Source organism: Doryrhamphus excisus, chromosome 18, assembly GCF_030265055.1.
Source record: "Doryrhamphus excisus isolate RoL2022-K1 chromosome 18, RoL_Dexc_1.0, whole genome shotgun sequence".
Taxonomy (NCBI): Eukaryota; Metazoa; Chordata; class Actinopteri; order Syngnathiformes; family Syngnathidae; genus Doryrhamphus; species Doryrhamphus excisus.
Window position 1 is genome coordinate 16,163,868 of NC_080483.1, and position 22,699 is coordinate 16,186,566.

Sequence of the window (22,699 nt, forward strand, 5' to 3'; positions counted from 1 at the left end):
GGAATGGTTGCCACCCGGAGGGGTGGGCGCGATTGAAAGGGGGTTTCACTTCCTGTTGTGGTTGCAAGGTGTGCTGTTATGTCCCACGTAGCGAAGATTGTGAGTCAGTGTTTATGAGAAGAATAAAGTTTTCACCCAAGTTCGACACCCCGCCTCAGACTCCAGTATATTAAAAATGCTAAACACAAGTAGCTAGCCAAAACACAAGATAGCTAACAGCTACAGTACACAATAAAGTTTACAAACACATACAAAATAATCATTTAGGATCGATAGTTTCAGTGCATTTTACACAGATACTCACAAAGACGTTTTAGAACCAACACAGCTTGTTAATGACCTTCAAAAACGTATTTTCTGCCGTTGCTAGCTTGTGCTTCACAGAGAAGAAAAAAAACGTCAAAGATTGTGTAATCGCGAGAAGAGCACTCACTCTTGCTATCACTGAAACGACTGTTTTTTTTTTTGGACAGGATGTCTGACTTTATAGCTGTAATATACAATGAACAATTATTACCAACTATGAACACGTTTACACATTTTAAATCAACTCAGAAATCACATGAAACCACTGAAATAAAAAAAAGTGTTTGAAAGTGTTTTGTTTCTGAAACAGCTGAAAGTTTTGTGTTTTTCTATTCTTTGATTCTTCATTACAGTTGAACATTGTGAGGCAAAGGAAGGACGGAGACTCTCTGGAGCGGACAGAAGGATCCAAACCTCCATGGAAGGTCTTCCTGACTGTGTGATTGTTTTTCTGCTCTGTGTTTTATTTTATTTTTTTGTCAGCCTACAACCATTGCCTGTCGTCTGGTTTGACTTCTGATCCCCTCCCACCACCTACTTATGTCTTACGCTCAGTGATAGTAACGCAGACTCTGTCTCTGGCTAGAATTTCTCAACGAAAATGACATAAAACTGCAACAATAGGTAATTTTTTTTCATCAGAAATCAATCAAAGCAAAAGATTTTTCAGCAGTTTGGAATGTCTGATGCTTTTTCCAAAAACAAGATAGAGAGAGAATCACTAGGTGTGTTTCATTTCACTGCTTCAGACAGTCTGCTGGTAGTACACATTGTGTTTTTGTGATCTGCGTTCACAGTCAGGCAAAGTTCTCCAAATAACTTTGGCTGCCCACTGTGTTGCTCGTCTGAATATGTGTCTCTTAAGGTTTGTTTAATTAATGCCCCCGCTTTCACTTCACTTTGAGCCGCGAAGAGAGGAGAAACATCAAAACAACAACATGGCAGCATAACCTCAAAAATCCCTGTTTGCATAAATCACACCACACCAGTGTTATCTAGGTCATCGGTCTTTACAAGCTATCCAAGTTGTTGAACATATTTGCGTGTATAAAACCTACCCAAGTCAGACTAGTACACATGTTCACTGCCTAAAAACGTGTGCGTGTTCATTAATTGTGTATGTGTACCTTGCAGCGACTACCCAATGGCTCCATAGATGTTCATGACGATGGCAGCCGAGTGTCAGAGCTTCAAGATTTGTTGGATAGGACCAATAAAGAGCTGGCCCAGACCCGCGAACACTCTGCATCTCTTAATGGCCGCGTGGCTGAGCTGGAGGCCGAGCTCGCAAGTGCACGCCGGGAACTGAGTCGCAGTGAAGAGCTATCAATCAAACAGCAGAGAGAGCAGAGGGAGGTGAGAGGAATAAATCAAGTTTTTATTTGATTTTATTGGAAACAATGTCAGGTAAAAACAACAATATAACAAATGCTAATAAGGCAATTTCTTATGGATGAGAGGAGGTTAATCATAATTAATTCTACTAAGGTTGTTTTATTACAATGACTGAAACTTTATTATTATTAATTTTTTTTTCTTCACTGTAAAGCGTCTTTGAGTACTCTGAAAAATAACAAATAAAATGTATTATTATTATTATTATTATTATTATTATTATTTTCCGACCTATTGACGAGGACTAGCTATTACGGTGAACATTTTTTTGGTCACGGTATCCCAATGATCCCTTTTTTTAATCATTAAACGGGACCTATTCTGCTCATTTTCTGCACTTTGTATTGAACGGTGGACTCCTATACACACAATAACTCGCACAGAAAGCTTTCTAGATCTTCCAGATTCTGCACCTCTTTCTGCAATGTTTTCCATGGGCTTCCTTCTTCCGACCCAAACAGTCTGTTTAATTAAAAAAAAAATTGTGTAAAAGCAAGTATGCAGGGCCATCCAAACCTCATCCAGGGCTCACTTTCAGTTTTTATGACGTTTTTATGTTTGACAATGCTTAATTTAGGCACAAAATACGTAACATTTGTTTAAAATTTGGCTAATAATTGTCCGTATTCAACCACAAAACAGCATTGTTTATTCATTGTTATATTTTTCAAAAACCGTGATACAGTGAAGCCATGAAATTCGAAGGACAACTGTATAAATAATTGTAATTTCAATTTAAAAATGCCTTTCTGGGAAAAATTACATCCAAAAACATTCCTGTACTGTATGGATGGGTACATTTATCATTTCATGACCATGAAAATTTGTTTTGATTGTATGTTTTGAGGAAATTGAGGCAACATGGCATGCACTACAGAAACCAGTAGAGTTGATGTTGATTAGGTCTCAACTAGTTTGCAGTCTAAAGACGAACAGCATGATGTCAGCTGTGGTGCAACTGGGTGTCATTATTCTGATGACTACAACACTGGCATTGAAAATTGAAAAATATATGTAAAAATAATGTATAAAAGTAAATAACAACAATAATGGCACAATAAAAAAAACAACAACAATACATTAGTTTTATCAAATGCCCATCCCTATATTGTCTAAAATGATCATTTCAACCATACTCAGCCGTATTTATGCTTTGTGTCATGACATTACAGTAAAAGCCCTTTTGGTTTTGTGGTTATTGCTATTTCTCTGTGCAGAGAGAAGACATGGAGGAAAGGATCACAACTTTGGAGAAACGTTACCTTGCTGCCCAGAGGGAAACCACACACATTCACGACCTCAACGACAAGCTGGAGAATGAACTTGCCACAAAGGACTCTCTACACAGACAAGTAACGTGCATACATCACATAAAAAGTCAACTTTTGTACTGGAAATGGACGTTAATGAGGGTTACATTTAATGATATACTTTGTATTTACCACTTTTGAGTCCATAATAGCTAGCCATACCGTGTTAGGAGATGCTAACTTCCTTAGCAGTAAGTTTTCCTTGTGTTGCAGTTCTATGTACCGGTATTCTTTGTGCCACTAGATTATGTATCATCCTAACAGCTAAATTTCTCTAGGATCTAAGAAACAATAACATTATTGATATTATTAATGATTAACTAAAATGCAGCTAATATAACTGGAGAGCAATACAGTTAGCATAGACGACTACACCCCATGGTAAAACTACATCAAGTTTTTTTTTTTATTGGTATTAAATTTCATGTAGTTTCTAAATATGTGTATTTTAACCTGTAAACCCAGTTAGGATAGCAGTTTCTTTGCCTTAAAAGTATTTTTTAACAAGCTAAGCTAACTCTCGACAGTAAAATAAGCTAACGCTTAGCCAGGGGTCAGAAACCATCAGAAGAGCCATTTAGTTTCCTCTTCCAGTGAAGAAAAATACATGATATATTACACAGCTTATAAATATGTAAAAGTTGTAATGTTTTTTTAATGTTACAACAGAATTCAACAAACAGAAGTAAACTGTATCTGAGTTCACGTTTGTTCAATAGCATTTACTTGTGTGCTGAATTGTCATCAATGACCGTTCTATTCATCCTATCCCTTTCTTTCTTTGCAAAGAGAGGAATTTGTTTATTTTTTCATAGGGAGAATAGATGCGCTGATATTTTTATGAACAATTCTTTGACATATTCTCCATCTGTAAATGACTTCTCCTTTCCATCTCAGCCAACTTGGCCATTTTTAAATCTGGCGACGTTCTAAACCATGTTGGTTATTTCCCACAAATCTAAGGACTGTTATTTGGAGACTTAGTGAAAGGACTGGTTTTGGGTATAGACTAAAATGAAAGCACTCATTGTTGTGCAGTTGCTGCCAAGAGGTCCTCCCCCACTCAATACACAATGTCATCTCCCACGGCAACTATCTGCCTTTTGACACATTACTACAGTGCACTTCTTGTTATTAAACATATTGATATACTCTTTTTTTTATTACGGTGTTATTTTACTGTGCAGTATCTTGGTCTGGACCCTCCCTCAAGTAGGCTGAAGCCTACTCAAGTAGGCTACAGAGTTGCAGTTTGCAGACCCCTGCCTTTGACAATTTCATATTTTGATATTGTGTCCTCATGTGTTATAAATGGCCCAACTAATATGAAATAATATGAGATATTCGCTAATAATGCTGTCTCCACTATGAAATATTTTATAGGCTAGTACGTACATGTTTGGCTTTTATTTATACAAGGCAGATATTGTTAGGGCTTCCTTAGTGATATCTCCAAGGTTCATTTGGAGTGCAGGGTGAATCTGAGTTCACGTTCCCAAAGGGAATACAAGAAACATGCCGCTGCCTCGTGTACACGGATGTCACTTAGCCGCATTATGTTTGTGTCTTTTTTGCGAGTCAGAGCGAGGAGAAGGTGCGCCAGCTGCAGGAGATGCTCGAGATGGCTGAGCAGAGGTTGGCTCAGACCATGAGGAAGGCTGAGACGCTGCCGGAGGTGGAAGCTGAACTGGCACAGCGAGTGGCAGCGCTGTCCAAGGTCACACACACACACACACACACACACACATGCATGCTCAATGGAATTATATTAAAAGTGAAGTGAAACACAGTTATGGATCTAAATGTATGCTGATGAGTACGTGTCTCCCCCTTTAGGCCGAGGAACGCCACGGCAATGTGGAAGAGAGGCTCAGACAGCTGGAGTCACAACTTGAGGAGAAGAACCAAGAGCTAGGAAGGGTGTGTGTGTGTGTGTGTGTGTGTGTGTGTGTGTGTGTGTGTGTGTGCCCTGCAGGGTCTCTCTGACCTCTAAATGTGATGTGTGTACATGTGGACTGATGCTTCACATTAGTTGGACGCTTCGCCTCTGTGCTCGCTCATGCATACACCAACACACATCATTTTCCTGGTTCATTGTTGCATGAATTTGAACCAAATCCACATATCGTCCCTGTGACACGTTCACCCCCCACATCTAACTATAAGAGTGATTTGCTGCTATCTTTAGATTCGGAATAATTCACGCTAGGCTTATTTCTTCCTCTCTCTGCTATTCCACGTCCATACATACATAGTTGAAGGCGCTCTCTGAGAACGTGTGTTTGTGCGTCTTGGTTAATTTGCTTCAATAACATTTCCGCACAATACATTTATTTTCACTGATGACGACGTAATTAGACGAGATGCATTGTTTGCCAAATGGACCTATATCTGGCAGCCAGTGTTCTTAGACCGTGTACACATGTCATGCTTTAATCCGTGCGTAAATTGCTCAATTAAGCAGCATAAACAAATTCAAAGAAAATGTGACGCCTGGTCTTGTCTGCATTCTTCAGGCTCGACAGCGAGAGAAGATGAATGAAGAGCACAACAAGCGTTTATCAGACACCGTGGACCGTCTCCTGACCGAGTCCAATGAAAGGCTGCAGCTACATTTGAAAGAACGCATGGCTGCGCTGGAGGACAAGGCAAGGCCTACGCACGCCTCGTTATGGCCTCTCAAACTAATTCATATATAATCTGCATATAGTCACGCCACGTATTTCTTTTGACTGTATGTATCTGAATGTATTTGTGTGTAGAACTCGCTTATTCAAGATCTTGAGAACTGCCAGAAGCAGCTGGAAGAATTCCACCACACCAGGGTAGGTCAACTTGAACTTAATCCAGAACTAAATCATTGGATGGTTGAAGTAGTTTAGTAAACCTCATTTCCTGAAACCTCAAGAGTTGATATTTTGTGCTTTTATTTTGACGGCTTGCACTCTTTTTGAGTCCAAAGTGGAATGCAGGCTTGCTGAACCAAACGTGTTAAATATAATTTAGCTAAAACTTCAGACTTGCACTAAAACCCGACTTAACATCGCAGTCTAGGAAGAGAACTCTTTCGTAACCTTAGGACCACCGGTTTGATTTTGGAAGGCTAACATTATACAGTAAACCTCGGATATATCGGATTCAATTGTTCCCACTGGTTTTGTCCGATATAAGCGAAATCCGTTATATGCGTATACCGGAAAATGTCCGTTTTACGCATATATCGGATTTATATCCGGTATATGCGTAAATCGGATTTTATTCGTTATAAAAAGGCACTTCCTTGACTATGTTTCCAATGTACCTGGACTGGGCAATGAAAAGAGACGTAAGGTCATGAGAATTGAACTTTATTGGACTCTGAGCATAACAAATTGTTAATTAAGCTAGGCCCTGTTACGCCCGCCAGGCCTACGTTATTTCCAATAGTGAGGTTAAGATCTCATTCACTGCTGTGCTAGTATTATTGACGTCACTCACTTTTATATTTGTCCTAAATCTGGAGCCAGGAGAAAGACAATAGCCATTGACATCAACAAGATTAGCATAACGATGCGGCCATCCGATATATAATGGAAATGCATTGGAACAGGACTGGAGATTTTGTCCGAAATAGGCGAAATCCGTTATAAAAAATCCGATATATGCAATGAATTTTTATTGGAAATGCATTACAGAAAAATCGGTTCTTTTTTATCTGTCCGTTGTGAGCGACTTTCCGATATATCCGAGTCCGATATATCCGAGGTTTATACTGTAGTGGCAAATAATTGTTCTGTGCATCTTTTTCCTCTGCAGGAAAGATTAATTGGCGAGATTGACAAGCTGAGGAATGAGATTGACCATTTGAAACGTCGCAGTGGAGTGTTTGGAGATGGAAGTCACCCTCGGTAAATAAACCTGCACAATCTAATATAGTCCTATACAAAAATGGCTGCATCGTATTTCAGCATCCTTGTCTAAAAATGGCGCCTCTAGCTACAAGGCCGCTACAAATTTAAAACCAAGCCATGATAGTAAACACATTGTTGCATTAGTACCTGCTTGACAACTTACCTAATGAATGCTAACTCCTTTTCCGAACCTCAGGTCCCATCTGGGTAGCGCAAGCGACCTTCGTTTCTCTGTGGTGGAGGGCCAAGATGGCCACTACAGCACAACTGTGATCAGGCGGGCGCAAAAGGGCAGACTCTCAGCACTTCGAGATGACCCAAACAAGGTGCCAATATCATATTCATGTGGTCATATCGTCATGATGTACCAAAGGGTACCTGAAGCGAACGTAAAGATCACATGCTTCATACTGAACTAACCTTTCTTTATCTGCCTCTCACTCACCTGCCGATACGGAGATGCCGTCTAATAATGTAAGTCTCTCGTTCAGTCATATCTGATCATAACTAAATTCAAGTATGCATCGTTCTGCATGTTGTATGTTTATTTGCAAATTGGCTCACAAATTGGATCTGTTGTATGCAGGTTTGCGCCATGTTGAAACAGGATTACCCATCCCTGCGAGGGAGCGTCAGCCACCTCCTCGGCAGTGACATCGAGGCAGAGTCAGACCTGGATGATGACGTTAGCTCGGCTATGCTCTCCCCGAGTGGCCAGTCGGACGCTCAGACTCTGGCTCTGATGCTGCAGGAGCAGCTCGACGCCATCAATGAAGAGATAAGGTGACATTTTATAGTGTAGATCAGGGGTCTCAAACTCAATTTAATTGGGGGCCACTAGAGCTAGGGTCTGGGCGAGACTGGGCCGCATCAAACCCCCCAAAAAACGCATTTAATAAAAACAAAAATTTAAAAAAACTTTGCTTTGGTTCCAAATTTCTACAATAAAAGCTCTGATAAAACATTCCACTGTCAAATATCTTACTTTATATTTTTCTACACAAAATAAGATGAAAAATAAATAAACAAATCAAGAATAAAGAAAATCAATCAATCAGTAATAAATAAATATAATAATAATAATAAAACGGCAACTAATAAAAACTTAAGAAACCACATATAGTTGGTGGGTAGACAAATGATTTTTTTCAGATTAAAATGAACAAAGCATTATTAGAGCCCTGTAGACATGACAAAACACGACTATAGTCACATTTATACAACATATTGCGCAACCGCAGGGTCTTGAGACACATGCTAACTCACAAACTAGAGAGCTAGCCACCTAAACGGTAGCCTTCAAGTTATTTCCTTTCAACTTAAAACGCCAAAAACTTACCACTTCCACACGGATAGGGAGGATAACTATTAACAGTTATTTAACCTTTAACATGAACATTAATCAAACGTAATATTTTTTTCTGGGTACATGATACCATACAGCATCCATATCAAACTTGCGCGGGCCGCACTAACATTAAACTTTCATATCAAGGCGGGGGCCTCAAACTAGTGTCCTGCGGGCCACATTTGGCCCGCGGGCCGCATGTTTGTAATGTCAGTTAGATTTGCTTTCGTTTTTATTTGATTAACAAACCTTCATAGAAACTGCTTGTAGTATATTAAAAAGTGAGTACACCCTTCGCATTTCAGCAACTTTGATGATATCTGCTTAAAGGACAACACTATAGAAATTAAACATTACTGTGTGTAAATCTTATTGTACAGACTACTCAAAAATGTACTATTTGTCATAGTATTGTGCCTCAGCTACAGTCATTAAGGCACAACTTCCTTGGAGGATATGTGCCTGCGATTGGCCCAAACTCAGCTGGGATAGGCTCCAGCATACGGCATAGACAATGAATGAATTCGCCGTGTGTTGTGTCACAGGATGATCCAGGTGGAGAGAGAGTCAGCTGATCTGCGCTCTGACGAAATTGAGTCACGCGTGAACAGCGGCAGCATGGACGGGCTTAACGTAACCCTTCGACCTCGGGCGCTACCCACATCAGCCACCGCTCAGTCCTTGGCGTCATCCTCCTCGCCACCCACCAGTGGCCACTCAACGCCTAAACACCATGCACGCAATACCAGCCACCATCTTGGCATCATGACTTTGGTCAGACTCACATCGCAGTAGATTCATCACATTATTTGGCTTCCTTTAAAGATATCGTTTTTTTTTTTTTTTTTTCGAATAGCCAAGCGACTTGAGAAAACACCGTAGAAAAGTTGCAGTAAGTACTCAAGTCCTACTGTGTATTTCTGGTACTTCCTTTGCTGACATCGGTGACTCTTACAGTCTCCAGTGGAGGTGGACAAAGCTACAATCAAGTGTGAGACGTCGCCTCCTTCCTCGCCGCGCAGTTTACAGCTGGAGACCAATTTTGCTCAGTTTACCGGCAGCCTGGAGGATGGACGAGGGTACAGACGCACTCATGCAAAAATTATCATCATTTACAACCCACAGTCATTTTATGGGATAATAATCATATGAAACTTGAATATAAACTTATTATACAAGCCAATATATCTAAATGTGGATGGTTTAAGATACGAAAATTCAGCGTTGATGATAATTATGTCTCATTTCTGGTTGCAGCAAGCAGAAGAAAGGTATCAAGTCATCGATTGGACGCTTGTTCGGGAAAAAGGAAAAGGGCCGAATGGAGCAGACGATGTGTAGGGATGGGCAGCCCCTGCCAGCATTAACAGGTAAGGTCACCGTATGGACAAAAATATTGAGACAGGTTCATCTTGCCAAGACATTACTACAGCGCTAGCAAGATCCATAAAGTTATGGCCGAAATATTGCTTATTGTAGGAAGTCCTTCCAGAAGAGAAGCTGTTATCGTTGAAAGGAACGTTTTATTTCATTTTTCATTTCTATAGTAGAGTGTTCCAAAAAAAAAGAGATACAGTGTTACACAATGGTGCGACATGGACTCACTGTAGTCATACTTGACATTTAACAATATGTGTTTGTCATATTCAGACTTTGATATGAACATTGGAGACACGATGACGCTGGGAAAACTGGGCACCCAAGCAGAGAGGGATCGCAGGATGAAGAAAAAGTAAAGTATAGTTACTCCAGACTCCATTCACTGTGCAATATTAAGGCTCTAAATGCAATATATTAAATTCTAAGTGAAGTATTTCTATAATGCCTCATATTAACTCACTAGCAAGACTGGTCATATATTTCATCTCATTTCATATTATCTGTAAACTGTATTTGTAAATAACTCTGGGTAAAATTGTTGATTTGTTAATACTTGGGGTGTTTATATTGTTTATTTTTTTATATTGTGTATTTTGTACTGCTTAACTGATTGTGTACTCTTGCTGCTGTGCAATGCCAATTTCCCCACTGAGGGACGAATTAAGGCATATCTTATCTTATCTTATCTTATCTTAAACTCTTCTCTCATTTTCTGACTTTATCCAGTATTATGTTTAAAATGTGCTAATTTTTTTCCCTTTAGACATGAGCTTCTTGAAGACGCTAGAAAACGAGGGTTACCATTTGCCCACTGGGACGGCCCGACTGTTGTCTCCTGGCTTGAGGTTCTGCTTTCATATTTTCTGTACTAATAATAATACATTTTATTTGTATAGCGCTTTTCAAAATACTCAAAGACACTTTACAGAAAAATGGAGTAAAAACAAGTAAACAGTGTAAAAGATACGTTAAAATACAACATTCATTCGTTTATACACAGTTAAAACATGAGTAAAAATATAAAAAAAAACTAACGCGACATTTCAGTTGACCTGGGACCCTTTCTCTCTTCCTCTCAGCTGTGGGTGGGCATGCCGGCGTGGTATGTGGCCGCGTGTCGCGCTAACGTGAAAAGTGGAGCCATCATGTCTGCGCTCTCGGACACGGAGATCCAGAGGGAGATTGGCATCAGCAACCCGCTGCATCGACTCAAACTCCGTTTAGCCATCCAGGAGATGGTCTCCCTCACCAGCCCCTCTGCACCCCTGACGTCCAGAACGGTAACTACGCAATAGCGTTAACATATCATTAAATGTACACACAAACCTACACAAAACATGTATTTATTAAGATTAATTGCACAGAAAACTTTGTTTTATATTTCACCGGCACCTTTAATTGATGAGTCGTCACTCTTTTAGTTATCCTGATGGTATGCCCTCAGAAATGTTGGCTCTTTTTCCGCTAACATGAATTGCATGGAGCTCTGTAGGAAAACAACACGCACGTGGTTGCACAAATATAGCCTGAAATACACTCCCTCCCTTGGCATCACTCAACACAATAAATGTTTGTCTGTGTGGGTGTGTTTGTATGCGTGTGCATGTGGGCGGGACGGGGGGTCATCATGTGTGAAAATACACACTGTGTGTATGTTTGTTTGTTTGTGTGTGTGTGTGTGTGTGTGTGTATGCACTCGGGTGTGTTCTCGTCCTCTGAGCAGTCCTCCGGAAATGTGTGGGTGACTCATGAAGAGATGGAGAACCTGGCTTCATCCACCAAAGCGGTCAGTACCATCTGGGTGCTCCCCTCGCCTCCCCCGACCTTCTTCCCACCAAACACTCGCACATACACCCCACTGTCCGTGCCACGATACACATATGTCCGCTCCCGGACGCCGCCTCTCAAAAAAAAAACACACAACGCCCATACTAACACGAACGCCTCTTTGTGCTTGTGCTGGTACTTGTGTGTTGTTGTGGTGTGTAATATGTGTGCTTTTGTGTCATGTTTGTACCAAATCATGCAGATGTCTCATTTAGGGTACTTCAAGGTGAAGTACCTGACGCTGTTTCGACAATGTGTTTAATCAGCATGTGTTTTGAACTTGTGCATTGTTCCCGTCATGCTGCCGCTCAGGCCAACGAGGAGGGCAGCTGGGCGCAGGTGAGGTCGCCGCTTTGACAACATTTGTCCGATCCAACATCGTAACGATAAGTCACAGATCCAAACATACAAACTATTTGACACTGTAAAAGCTATGATGCTGAAAACCAAGATCTGGTTCAATATGATGCCTTGCATGATATAATGCTTTAGACCAGGGGTCTCAAACTCAATTTACCTGGGGGCCACTGGAGCTAGGGTCTGGGCGAGGCTGGGCCGCATCAGGTTTTCCAAAAAAAAACAAAAAAAAAAACGCATTTATTAAAAACAGAAAAATATACAAACTTTTTCAGTGCTTTTGTTCCGATTTTCTACAATAAAAGCTCTGATAAAAAATTTCCCCTGTTCTCAAATATCTTCATTTTTATTTTTCTGTACAAAATAAGATGAAAAATAAATAAACAAATCAAGAATAAAGAAAATCAATCAATCAGTAATAAATAAATATAATAATAATAATAATAATAATAATAATAATAACGGCAAATAATAAAAACTTAAGAAACCACATATAGTTGGTGGGTAGACAAATTATTTTTTTCATATTAAAATGAACAAAGCATTATTAGAGCCCTGTAGACATGACAAAACACGACTATAGTCACATTTATACTCTTTTTATTTACAACATATTGCGCAACTGCAGGGTCTTGAGACACATGCTAACTCGCAAACTAGAGAGCTAGCGACCTAAATGGTAGCCTTCAAGTTATTTCCTTTAAAATTAAATAGCCAAAAACTTACCACTTCCACACGGATAGCGAGGATAACTATTAACAGTTATTTAACCTTTAACATGAACATGAATCAAACGTAATCATTTTTTCTGGGTACATGATACCATACAGCATCCATATCAAACTTGCGTGGGCCGCACTAACATTAAACTTTCATATCAAGGCGGGGGCCTCAAACTAGTGTCCTGCGGGCCACATTTCGCCCGCGGGCCGCATGTTTGAGACCCCTGCTTTAGACTAAGGTTTAGTGGCAAACTACATATTCCATGTTTTTTTATTTATTTAGTTTTAGTAATGTGGTAATATGGTAATGGTAATGGTAATGGTAATGGTTTTATTTCATTTGAACATGCATCAGATTCCAATTGAATGCATCCCATAATCAGTTCCCAGTTCCACATGTCCAAAAGGAGTAGGAAGAAGCAAAGCTTATTAAATCCTACCCCTCCACCTGGTACTTTTACAATCAGTAACTGTTACATTTGTTCACTTCCTGCTTTCCATAATACAGTTTAAGGGGGTTTTTTTTGTTTTTTTTTTTTAATAATGCACCTCGTACCGTAATGTTAAGATGTATCAAACATGGGTTGTAATAAATATCACTTATAGTGCCCCAAACAGCCAGCCATATTACACACTATGTACACCTTAAATCTGTTGAAGGCAGGATTAATTAATTAATCAACCACATAGTTTTGTATTTATTAATCACACATTCATTCACGGTCATTAACTGTACATATGAACAACACTCCTCTCTTTGCAGACGCTGGCATACGGAGACATGAATCATGAATGGATAGGGAACGAGTGGTTGCCAAGTCTCGGCCTTCCTCAGTACCGATCCTATTTCATGGAGTGTCTGGTGGATGCGCGCATGCTGGACCACCTGACCAAGAAGGACCTGAGGAGCCACCTCAAGATGGTGGACAGCTTCCACAGGTCTGTAGCGTGAAGCTCGAGCTTGTTAACAGAAACTATTAGAGAAATAATCATGTTATGATTCTTATTATTGGTATCCCTCGGTTTCTGTTTTAGGGCGAGTCTGCAGTATGGGATCATGTGCTTGAAGAGACTCAACTATGACAGGAAAGAACTGGAGCGGCGGAGAGAGGACAGCCAACACGACATGAAAGGTAGATCAGTGATCAAGAAAGGAATAAAGATGGCAACAAAGCAAGCATGTTCACCTTTTCACACATCAACAGCCCCACAGCGCCGGTGTGCCGCCTAGTGGCAGATAGCCACCAAAGCATGGCGACAGCTGCGCTTTCATTTGTCAAATAGTCAAGCCAAAAAATGGCAACAATTCTCCGCACTCACACACATCACTCAATTGTGATGCCGGAATACTTCCATTACTCTCCTCTAGTCTTCTCCCTCAAATGTGAAGCTGTAAAAATTGAATCTATGTCCACACATACTCTTAAGTAAAGTATCTATTCTCACTATGCAATTCTATTTATACTCGCATGCCGAAGCAACAGATGGCACCGTAAAGCCATTTTAGTACAAACACGAGGAAAGTCATTTCTGGAAAAGGCACAATGTCAACAACGAGGGTTCAAGGAAAAGGAACTCATATAAAATAATGGTAAACACTTCCATATGCTATATTTATATTAAATCTATTTACTTAACACTAGTCTCTTTATAGTAGCTGAACATTTGAATCACACTGACGGTGTTATTAGTACCCATGGTACACCACGTCAGTAAGTACTTCTGCATTGAAAGTTATAAAGTGGCTGATAGGAATATCCACGTATTGTTTTTGGTAATGGTAATGGTTTTATTTCATTTCAACATGCATCAGATTACAATTTAGTGCATCCCATAATCAGTTAAAAGTGTAAAAGCTATGATTCTGAACACCAAAATCTGGTTCAATATGATGCCTTGCATGATATAATGCTTTAGACTAAGGTTTAAGGTGGCAAACTACATTTCCATATTTTTGATTTATTAAATTTTAGTAGTGTGGTAATAGGTTGCAGTTTACAGAACTGCTCTGAATCATACTGGAAGGTGATTATTTGAACCTTTCGTGTCATTAAATAAGGTTACTAAAAATGGTAATGGTAATGGTAATGGTTTTATTTCATTTGAACATGCATCAGATTACAATTGAATGCATCCCATAATCAGTTCATAGTTACACATGTCCAAAAGGAGTAGGAAGAAGCAAAGCTTATTAAATCCTACCCCTCCATCTGGTACTTTTACAATCAGTAACTGTTACATTTGTTCACTTCCTGCTTTCCTAGTATAGTTTAAGTTTTTTTTTTTGTTTGTTTTTGTTTTTTTGTTGTCACGTATCGAAGTACATTCAAGACTCTTCATCCTTGTATTTAGCAAACATCAACTGCTTGTATTGTTTCTTGAATTGGCTCATCGTTGTGCATTGTTTGATTTCCTTACTCAATCCATTCCATAGTTTGATTCCACATACTGAAATGCTATGGCTTTTTAACGTAGTCCTAGCATAGAAGTGTTTCAGATTTAGTTCTTCCCTGAGAACTTTTCTTTCTATTTCTATTTATCCAGATTACATACACGCAGAAAGACGTTTTTGTGATGTTCGGAGTGCCCCTGAATGCAACTCACCGTCGTCTAGTGATAATGTATAAGTGTGGTTCCGAGTGGAGTCTAAAGACGTGTTTGCGAGTTGGACATGATGTCAGAATAAAGTTATTAAGGTCGTGATCGTGCTCCCATCTTCCGTCATAAGAGAGAAGGGTGGCTTGTTAAATCACATAAAAACTATGCTTTTAACCAATATTTTAACGTAGAAATTTCATAATTTCCACAATGAATTGTAAGTTCTGCGTCCACAATACACACACTGATATTCATTGCCCACTCACCCTTTTGACCTTAAAGTGTGTACATGAACTTGATTCAGCTGTTGTTCAAGTCAGACCCCCGGCCAGTTTCGACACGCACACACACACACACACACACACGCCGCCTGTTCCAACGTGGAAAGTTTACCGACAGCTGGCCTGCAAAGCAACAAAGGGAGCGTGCCAGGCACTTGACACGACGTGGACACGCACATTATCTCTTTATCTCTCTCTCCGTCTCTGTCCGCTTCTGCTTCTAAGCCCCTTTGCTCTTTATCGATGCTTTACCGGCTGCTCTGATGATCCTTGTTGGGAGTCCATAAGTACATCGGAGCCACTGTTGTCCCCCTGTAGACGTGCTGGTGTGGACCAATGAGCAAGTCATCCACTGGGTCCAGTCCATCGGTCTGAGGGAGTACAGCGGCAACCTGTTGGAGAGCGGCGTTCACGGGGCGCTCGTCGCTCTGGATGAGACCTTCGACTACAGCAGCCTGGCCCTCATCCTGCAGATCCCTATGCAGAACACTCAGGTGCTGGCAGAAGCGAGCTCACTTTGAAACAGTACACGTGGAAGGAGAGGTCCTCTCCGGTGATTACGTTAAATTAGCCTGGATGATGCGGCAATAGGTTGGAAACCCGTGTTTCTTTCTACTGGCTTCCTTATGCATTTACTTCTGCTCTAGTTATTCTCTGATGCACAGTCGCTCACTGAAACGATTCCCCAATCGTAACGTTTAGTACAAATGGCTCACAGGATGATTTTTTTATTGACATAACATTAGAGCTGCACGATGGTCGAGTGGTTAGCGTGCAGACCTCACAGCTACAAGACCAGGGTTCAATTCCACACAACTCTGTGTGGAGTTTGCATCTTCTCCCCGTGCATGCGTGGGTTTTCTCCGGGTACTCCGGTTTCCTCCCACATTCCAAAAACATGCTAGGTTAATTAGCCACTCCAAATTGTCCATAGGTATGAATGTGAGTGTGAATGGTTGTTTGTCTATATGTGCCTTGTGATTGGCTGGCCACCAGTCCAGGATGTATATACCCCGCCTCTTGCCTGAAGACAGCTGGGATAGGCTCCAGCACCCCTGCGACCCTGAATGAATGAATGTATAATAATAGGTTTCATTTAAAAACTGCATTTTTATTCAACTGCATGGCGGACTAGTGGTTGGTGTGTAGGCCACACAGCTAGGAGACCCAAGTTCGATTCCACATCTCTGTGTGGAGTTTGCATGTTCTCCCCGTGCATGCGTGGGTTTTCTGCAGGTACTCCGGTTTCCTCCCACATTCCCAAAAACATGCTAGGTTAATTAGCGACTCCAAATTGTCCATAGGTATGAATGTGAGTGTGAATGGTTGTTTGTCTATATGTGCCCTGTGATTGGCTGGCCACCAGTCCAGGATGTATGTACCCCGCCTCTCGCTCCAAGACAGCTGGGATAGGCTCCAGCACCCCTGCGACCCTCATGAGGGTAAGCGGTAGAAAATGAATGAATGAATATTTTATATTAGTTAGAGCATGTGATTGGCTGGAGACCAGTCCAGGGTGTACTCCCAGCTGGGGTAGGCTCCAGCACCCTCATGAGGATAAGCGGTAGAAAATGAATGAATGAATGAATATTAGTCAGAGCATAGAAAATATGTTTAAACCTTCTAAATATGTATTTTTAACATTATTAGAGCTTCTAGACATGAACTAACACCCCTATAGTCACTCTTACACTCCTATTACCCAAAATAGTAGGCATAATCAGAGTAAATAAGGCTGATTCACACATGAGGAAAAGCGGTAGAAAATGAATGAATATTATATGGACAATAAGTATTGGGACACCTTGTCGTTACAATTACAGGAAGGTTGAACAAATGTCATGTGTTTGTTTTCCAGGCCCGGCAGGTTCTCGACAGGGAGTTCAACAATCTGTTGGCCTTGGGGACCGACCGACGACTCGAGGAGGTGACATCCGGTAACCATTGAATCGTCGTTTACAAGATATAGCTTAATTCTTCTCATTGATCTCGCAGTGTGGAGATGACAAGTCCTTTCGACGCTCCCCATCGTGGAGGAAGAGATTCCGGGCCCGAGAGGGTGGCGCGGGGCTGGGGATGATGGCGGGCTCCATGGAAACACTCCCTGCTGGATTCCGCATGCCCTCCATGTCCATGCCACCCTCGATGAATCTCTTGCCCAAGAAACAGCTCCAGCCTGAAGGTGTGGACTGACCACATCTCCCAGACGTTGGACACGAGTGTGCTTGATTCTAAACTGGGTTTCTACTAACTGCATGCTGTGTTTTCTCTTGCTCGCTGCTCTGTGCCAAGCTCCGCCCCCAGCATCGCCAAGGCTCGACCCCTCTACGGTGCGGACGTACTCATGCTAACTCCTTTTGGCTTACTAACAGGAGCCCTAATGCTATCAGGTAAGGTCAAAAATACCAATAGAAACTAAAAACATGGTGCAGTAATCCTTTCAAAAAGGATACACACAGTAACAGTAATAACACAGTAGCCATCTTGAATGGTGAATGCATTTATATATAATACACTACATTAGGGTGACCGCATGGATCCGCCGCTGATTAGCATCAGTCGTGATATGCCCATAAATGCCTTTGGCCGTGCGATGGTGCGATGCCAATTCATGTCACTGCAACCCAAACATGACATAAATGTGCACGTGTGCCGCGTCACGTAGCGTTCCCAAGGAACCGACAAGGATCTTTGTCCCGTATTGCCGCGAGAATCAACACTCGTCTGGAAAACCTCCGATGGTTTCAGTTTCGATAGCTTGCCACAGGCTATGCTAGGGGCGGGCAAACTTTTTGACTTGTGAAAGTATCAACTGTAGTATCAACTGTAGTATCAGGCGATACTGATACCGCATACTTGAATATGGAACGGCATGAATCGTACATACTTTTATGACTTGATGAAGTATTGTTATTCAAACAGGGGCTGCACGGCCGTCGTGTGGTTAGCGCGCAGACCTCACAGCTAGGAGACCCGGGTTCAATTCCACCCTCTGCCATGTCTGTGTGGAGTTTTGCATGTTCTGTTCTGTGGGTTTTCTCCGGGTACTCCGGTTTCCTCCCACATTCTAAAAACATGCTAGGTTAATTGGCCACTCAGGTATGAATGTGACTTTGGTCATATAGTAAACCTTCCCCGGTACGGTGCCACCACGGGAAATTTGGGCGGAACTTTTTCGGACTTTTACCAAAATAAACTTTAAAGACATAGTGTATATAACATGCATGCCCATAAGATTGACATTCTTTCCTATTTTTTTGTTTCCAGTGCATTCCCATTACCTATACGGACACATGCTTGCGGCCTTTTGAGAGTGATATGCCAAATGTGGAGAGAGTGGGATCAGGGTGCCAGCGGGGAAGGGGCTTCTCTCCAGATGAGGCCCCCCCCCCCTCTCGCCTCACACCTTTCACCTCCTCCTTCGGACACACGTGCAATACCAAGGCCGAGTCTGACCTTTGAACTCTTGAGAGCGCTCTCCCAGGCCTGCTCTCGCTGCTGGAGACCCAAGGAGACCCACTCCGGTCTCTCCCAGTCCAACCCAGTGCTCCCGGTAGCCTCGTCGTTGTGGTTTTTGTGCTCCCCCCGATCTCAGCTGTGGGTCGTCGTCCTCATTCCTAAAGTGTCAACATGGCCGACTCATGGCGGACCACCACTACACATTATCGGTTATGCAAGGTATTACGCAATTATGGTGTCTGTATATAAAATGGATGAGGTATGTTTTTTATAAAGTATATATATATTGGAAATATATATGGAAAATGATATAATGGCTGTATGAAATATCGCCCTGTATTCAATCGTGACTGTTCTCTCACTCTTTCATTTCCTGTCGGACCTCCGTGTGTCTTTTGCCGTGTGATGAAAGTGTGACTCGTTAGTGGGAGGACCTCGTTAAGAAGCGTCTCAACAGTTCTCCTCACAGGTTCATGGGTCCAATTTCTCTCTTTGCCTCTTCTCTTCTTGTTTTTGACACCACGTAGCTCTCTACCGCCCCCCCACCCTCTTCCGTATGTAGCCTAGACCGAGGGGTCGAGAACCCGTGGCTCGGGAGCCGCATGCAGCTTCTTCAGATTTCCTTCGCCGAGTCAGGTGATTTGTGCATTTTTAAAAAGAATGTGAAATATCCGACTCGGTGCAGGTCCGTGAATGTGTTCTGACTGCTGATTGGATGAGCAAGGGAATAGGAGGCAGGCTAGTGTTACAGTTAAAATAACACAGTACAGTAAACCTCGGATATATCGGACTCGGATATATCGGAAATTCGCTCACAACGGACAGATAAAAAAAGAACCGATTTTTCTGTAATGCATTTCCAATAAAAATTCATTGCATATATCGGATTTTTTTATAACGGATTTCGCCTATTTCGGACAAAATCTCAAGTCCCGTTCCAATGCATTTCCATGAAATTTCCCTGGCATATATCGGATGGCCGCATCGTGGCGCTCCGATTCGCCGAATCGTGACAGGCCGCTATACGACGTCATTTGCAGCGTTTGCAGCGTTGCCTGCGCGTCCAGGTACATTGGAAACATAGTCAAGGAAGTGCCTTTTTATAACGGATAAAATCCCATTTACGCATATACCGGATATAAATCCCATATATGCGTCAAACGGACATTTTCCGGTATACGCATATAACAGATTTCGCTTATATCGGACAAAACCAGTGGGAACAATTGAATCCGATATACCCGAGGTTTACTGTATAATTATCCAGATCTAGTAATATGTTTTAGTGTGTTTGGCGCTTCGGTGGCGAGAGGCGGATAGTAACTGCTGACTGGCGAGAAACCACAGAACCACTTCAGCTTTTACGAAGTCTCCAACGACTGCTTCCTACATTTTGTCGCTAGTCGATTTTTGGGAAAATATGTCACAAAGTCGCCAGCTTTATCAGCCGAGTTGGCAGAACTGGGTTTGGGGAGTAGATGGAAGCCATTCACAAATGGAGAATACATGAAAGATTCATTCATAAAAATTTCATAGTTTCTCTTAACCCAATGAAAAAATAAAAAATGAAAGATTGAGAAAATGATAGAATACTTTCTCTCTGCAAAGACAGCCAAGAACGGGACCAATAAAATGGTCATTGATGACAATTCAACACAGGCGTGAACGCTACTGAGAAATCAACACTTTTTATGTTAGCCGTTAGCCGTTAAGTTAGCAGTTAAGTCGTTTAAAGAACATTACAACGTTTACAAGTTTATGAGCTGTGTCATGTTTTGCGGCAACACTTTTTTTTACAATAGGAAGCAAAGTGGCTCCTCCGAAGGTTGCCGACTCCCGGGCCTAGAGAAATGATTTAAAAGTGAGTGCGAGAACGAATGATATGATCATCTGACTTTTACGATGCGGATGTTTGGTTCGACAACACTGTAGCTCCTCCCTCCTGCTGCTGCTGATGCTGCTGCTCTGCATCGTTTCATTTCACTGTTCCTGATGATTCCCGTCCATCCGCCTCCCATTTAGTTGCCATGGCGACATGCCAGTGAGGAGTCAGTACTTTTGGCTGCCCTCGTTCAGTGAAAAACATAGCGTGTGATCCAGTGAACTACTGAATGGGTGTACAATCTTTTTTTTTTTTTTTTTTTTTTTTTACTGTTTACCAAGGTGTCTAAAAGGTGTAACGTGCTATGTGGCAGCTATGAGTACTGTGTCTTTATTCCAGGTGTGAAACAATGCTGACATATCAAGATTTTATTATTTGGCTATTTAAAAACTGTACTGTATCTATGACACTATATAGACATGAGTAAAGCTGTTTTTTAAAGATGTGGATGTGGTGTATTTTACCCTCAAAGTCACGTCATTTGGAGAGACGGACAAATACAAGTGTACATTTCGGAAGTCCGATGTCATAAGGAAATTTCAGGATGGTCGCCGAGACGTCAGGTGAGTTAGCGTCAACATTTGCGATGAGAATGACTTCTTAAGATTCCCAGTGGAGCTATGGAATGCTTAATCCCCGGTATGCAACCTACTCTATCATGTAATAGCATGCCTCTTTACGGGGTTACAGGCAACAAATTAAAGCATATTTTCACACACAAAAAAAATAAAGCACCCCATACCCGCCCCTAAAACGCTGCCTAAACTCCATTACTTCCCTGTAGCAGCGACACTGGGGCTTATAAACCCGACTAATTACAATTGCAAACAGCTGCACACAATTCCACTGAGGCAGGGGTCGGCAACCCAAAATGTTGAAAGAGCCATATTGGACCCAAAAAACAAAACAAATGTGTCTGGAGCCACAAAAAATTAAAAGCTTTATAATGAAGGCAACACACGCTGTATGTATCTATATTAGCTATATTAGACAACTATCAAAATGACAAAGTTGGCTACAAATACATAATAATCCTTCATGATTAAATGTTTATTTTTTCCCTGCAGCACTTCCTGTAGGGAATGACGCACCACATGCCACCTCAAATTTAACTTTATTAAAATATTAATAAATTATATTTCATTGATTTGATGAAATTAAAGAAATGCAATAGATAAATCCGATTTTTAATATATTTTTTATTTTGAGGATTCGAAAAAACAACAACAAAATGGAAGCTGCATAGCCCCCTTCGCCTTATCTGGGCAACAAACATATAACAAAAATATTATATGAATCACTGAAGCTGATAATCAAAAACAGAAAAGCAATGAAAACCTTTCATACATTGGAGAACGTTGTAAAAACAATTCATATGAAGAACAAGCTTAAAGTGACATGTTTTCTATTGTTTTTATTTTGTTGTTCTTATTTTCAGGCGATATCCCTCGCACATTCCTTTCTTTGTTATTTACTTTTTCTTATTTATGTTGTTATTGTTCTGTAGAATTGCACTTTTATGTTCCTCTAATTCTGCTTATACTGTTTTGTACAATTGACGTTTGTAATAAAATATATTAAAAAACAATAATAATAAAAAAAAAAAAAAAGATTCCAGCCTCGAGGCATTTCACACCGGACGAACTTCCTGGTTCAAAGTTCATGCAAGTCCACCCTACATAGCTGTCCATGGCAAATGCCTGTAACACTCGGACCCGAGCAATAAACAACAAATAATATCCCTAAGTGTCATTCCCTATATATAAAATGACGAAAATCAGAAATTACTTTATAAAAACAGCCACTTTGTTACTAAATATGTGACAGGAAATATGACAGGATTGTGTTCTTACCCGTTTAATGTGACTTCTGTTTTCGGACATGACTGGTCTGGTTGCTTCTCAACATCGGTCATGATGTAAGATGAATACAAAAGATTCGGTC

At 41.1% G+C, this 22,699-nt stretch overlaps 2 protein-coding genes across 16 annotated transcripts in view; one reads left to right on the top strand and one right to left on the bottom strand.

The window, feature by feature from the left end:
- The window catches only part of tmem183a (transmembrane protein 183A), a 46,393-nt gene extending 45,983 nt beyond the window's left edge, over window positions 1-410 (bottom strand). For 3 of the 8 annotated variants that reach the window (XM_058055916.1, XM_058055912.1, XM_058055914.1), the window contains exon 1: window positions 305-403. The gene's annotated coding sequence lies outside the window, so the exon portion shown is untranslated. Of the gene's footprint in view, window positions 1-304 lie in introns of all 8 variants that reach the window. The other 5 variants (XM_058055919.1, XM_058055917.1, XM_058055920.1 and 2 more) reach the window with 3 other exon arrangements.
- ppfia4 (PTPRF interacting protein alpha 4) overlaps window positions 1-21,666 on the top strand; it is a 62,300-nt gene extending 40,634 nt beyond the window's left edge. For 2 of the 8 annotated variants that reach the window (XM_058055904.1, XM_058055910.1), the window contains 26 exons: window positions 660-731; window positions 1,441-1,662; window positions 2,919-3,053; window positions 4,594-4,728; window positions 4,848-4,931; window positions 5,528-5,659; window positions 5,774-5,836; window positions 6,807-6,898; window positions 7,098-7,227; window positions 7,509-7,684; window positions 8,795-9,023; window positions 9,106-9,141; window positions 9,207-9,328; window positions 9,507-9,619; window positions 9,900-9,981; window positions 10,393-10,474; window positions 10,709-10,909; window positions 11,353-11,415; window positions 11,769-11,795; window positions 13,299-13,474; window positions 13,571-13,668; window positions 15,733-15,908; window positions 17,273-17,341; window positions 17,410-17,596; window positions 17,707-17,804; window positions 18,682-21,666. In XM_058055904.1, the coding sequence (XP_057911887.1) occupies window positions 660-731; window positions 1,441-1,662; window positions 2,919-3,053; window positions 4,594-4,728; window positions 4,848-4,931; window positions 5,528-5,659; window positions 5,774-5,836; window positions 6,807-6,898; window positions 7,098-7,227; window positions 7,509-7,684; window positions 8,795-9,023; window positions 9,106-9,141; window positions 9,207-9,328; window positions 9,507-9,619; window positions 9,900-9,981; window positions 10,393-10,474; window positions 10,709-10,909; window positions 11,353-11,415; window positions 11,769-11,795; window positions 13,299-13,474; window positions 13,571-13,668; window positions 15,733-15,908; window positions 17,273-17,341; window positions 17,410-17,596; window positions 17,707-17,765 (2,961 nt within the window). In that variant the 3' untranslated portion in view covers window positions 17,766-17,804; window positions 18,682-21,666. Of the gene's footprint in view, window positions 1-659; window positions 746-1,440; window positions 1,663-2,918; window positions 3,054-4,593; window positions 4,729-4,847; window positions 4,932-5,527; window positions 5,660-5,773; window positions 5,837-6,806; window positions 6,899-7,097; window positions 7,228-7,508; window positions 7,685-8,794; window positions 9,024-9,105; window positions 9,142-9,206; window positions 9,329-9,506; window positions 9,620-9,899; window positions 9,982-10,392; window positions 10,475-10,708; window positions 10,910-11,352; window positions 11,416-11,768; window positions 11,796-13,298; window positions 13,475-13,570; window positions 13,669-15,732; window positions 15,909-17,272; window positions 17,342-17,409; window positions 17,597-17,706; window positions 17,805-18,681 lie in introns of all 8 variants that reach the window. The other 6 variants (XM_058055911.1, XM_058055905.1, XM_058055906.1 and 3 more) reach the window with 6 other exon arrangements.
- The last annotated feature ends 1,033 nt before the right edge of the window (window positions 21,667-22,699 follow it).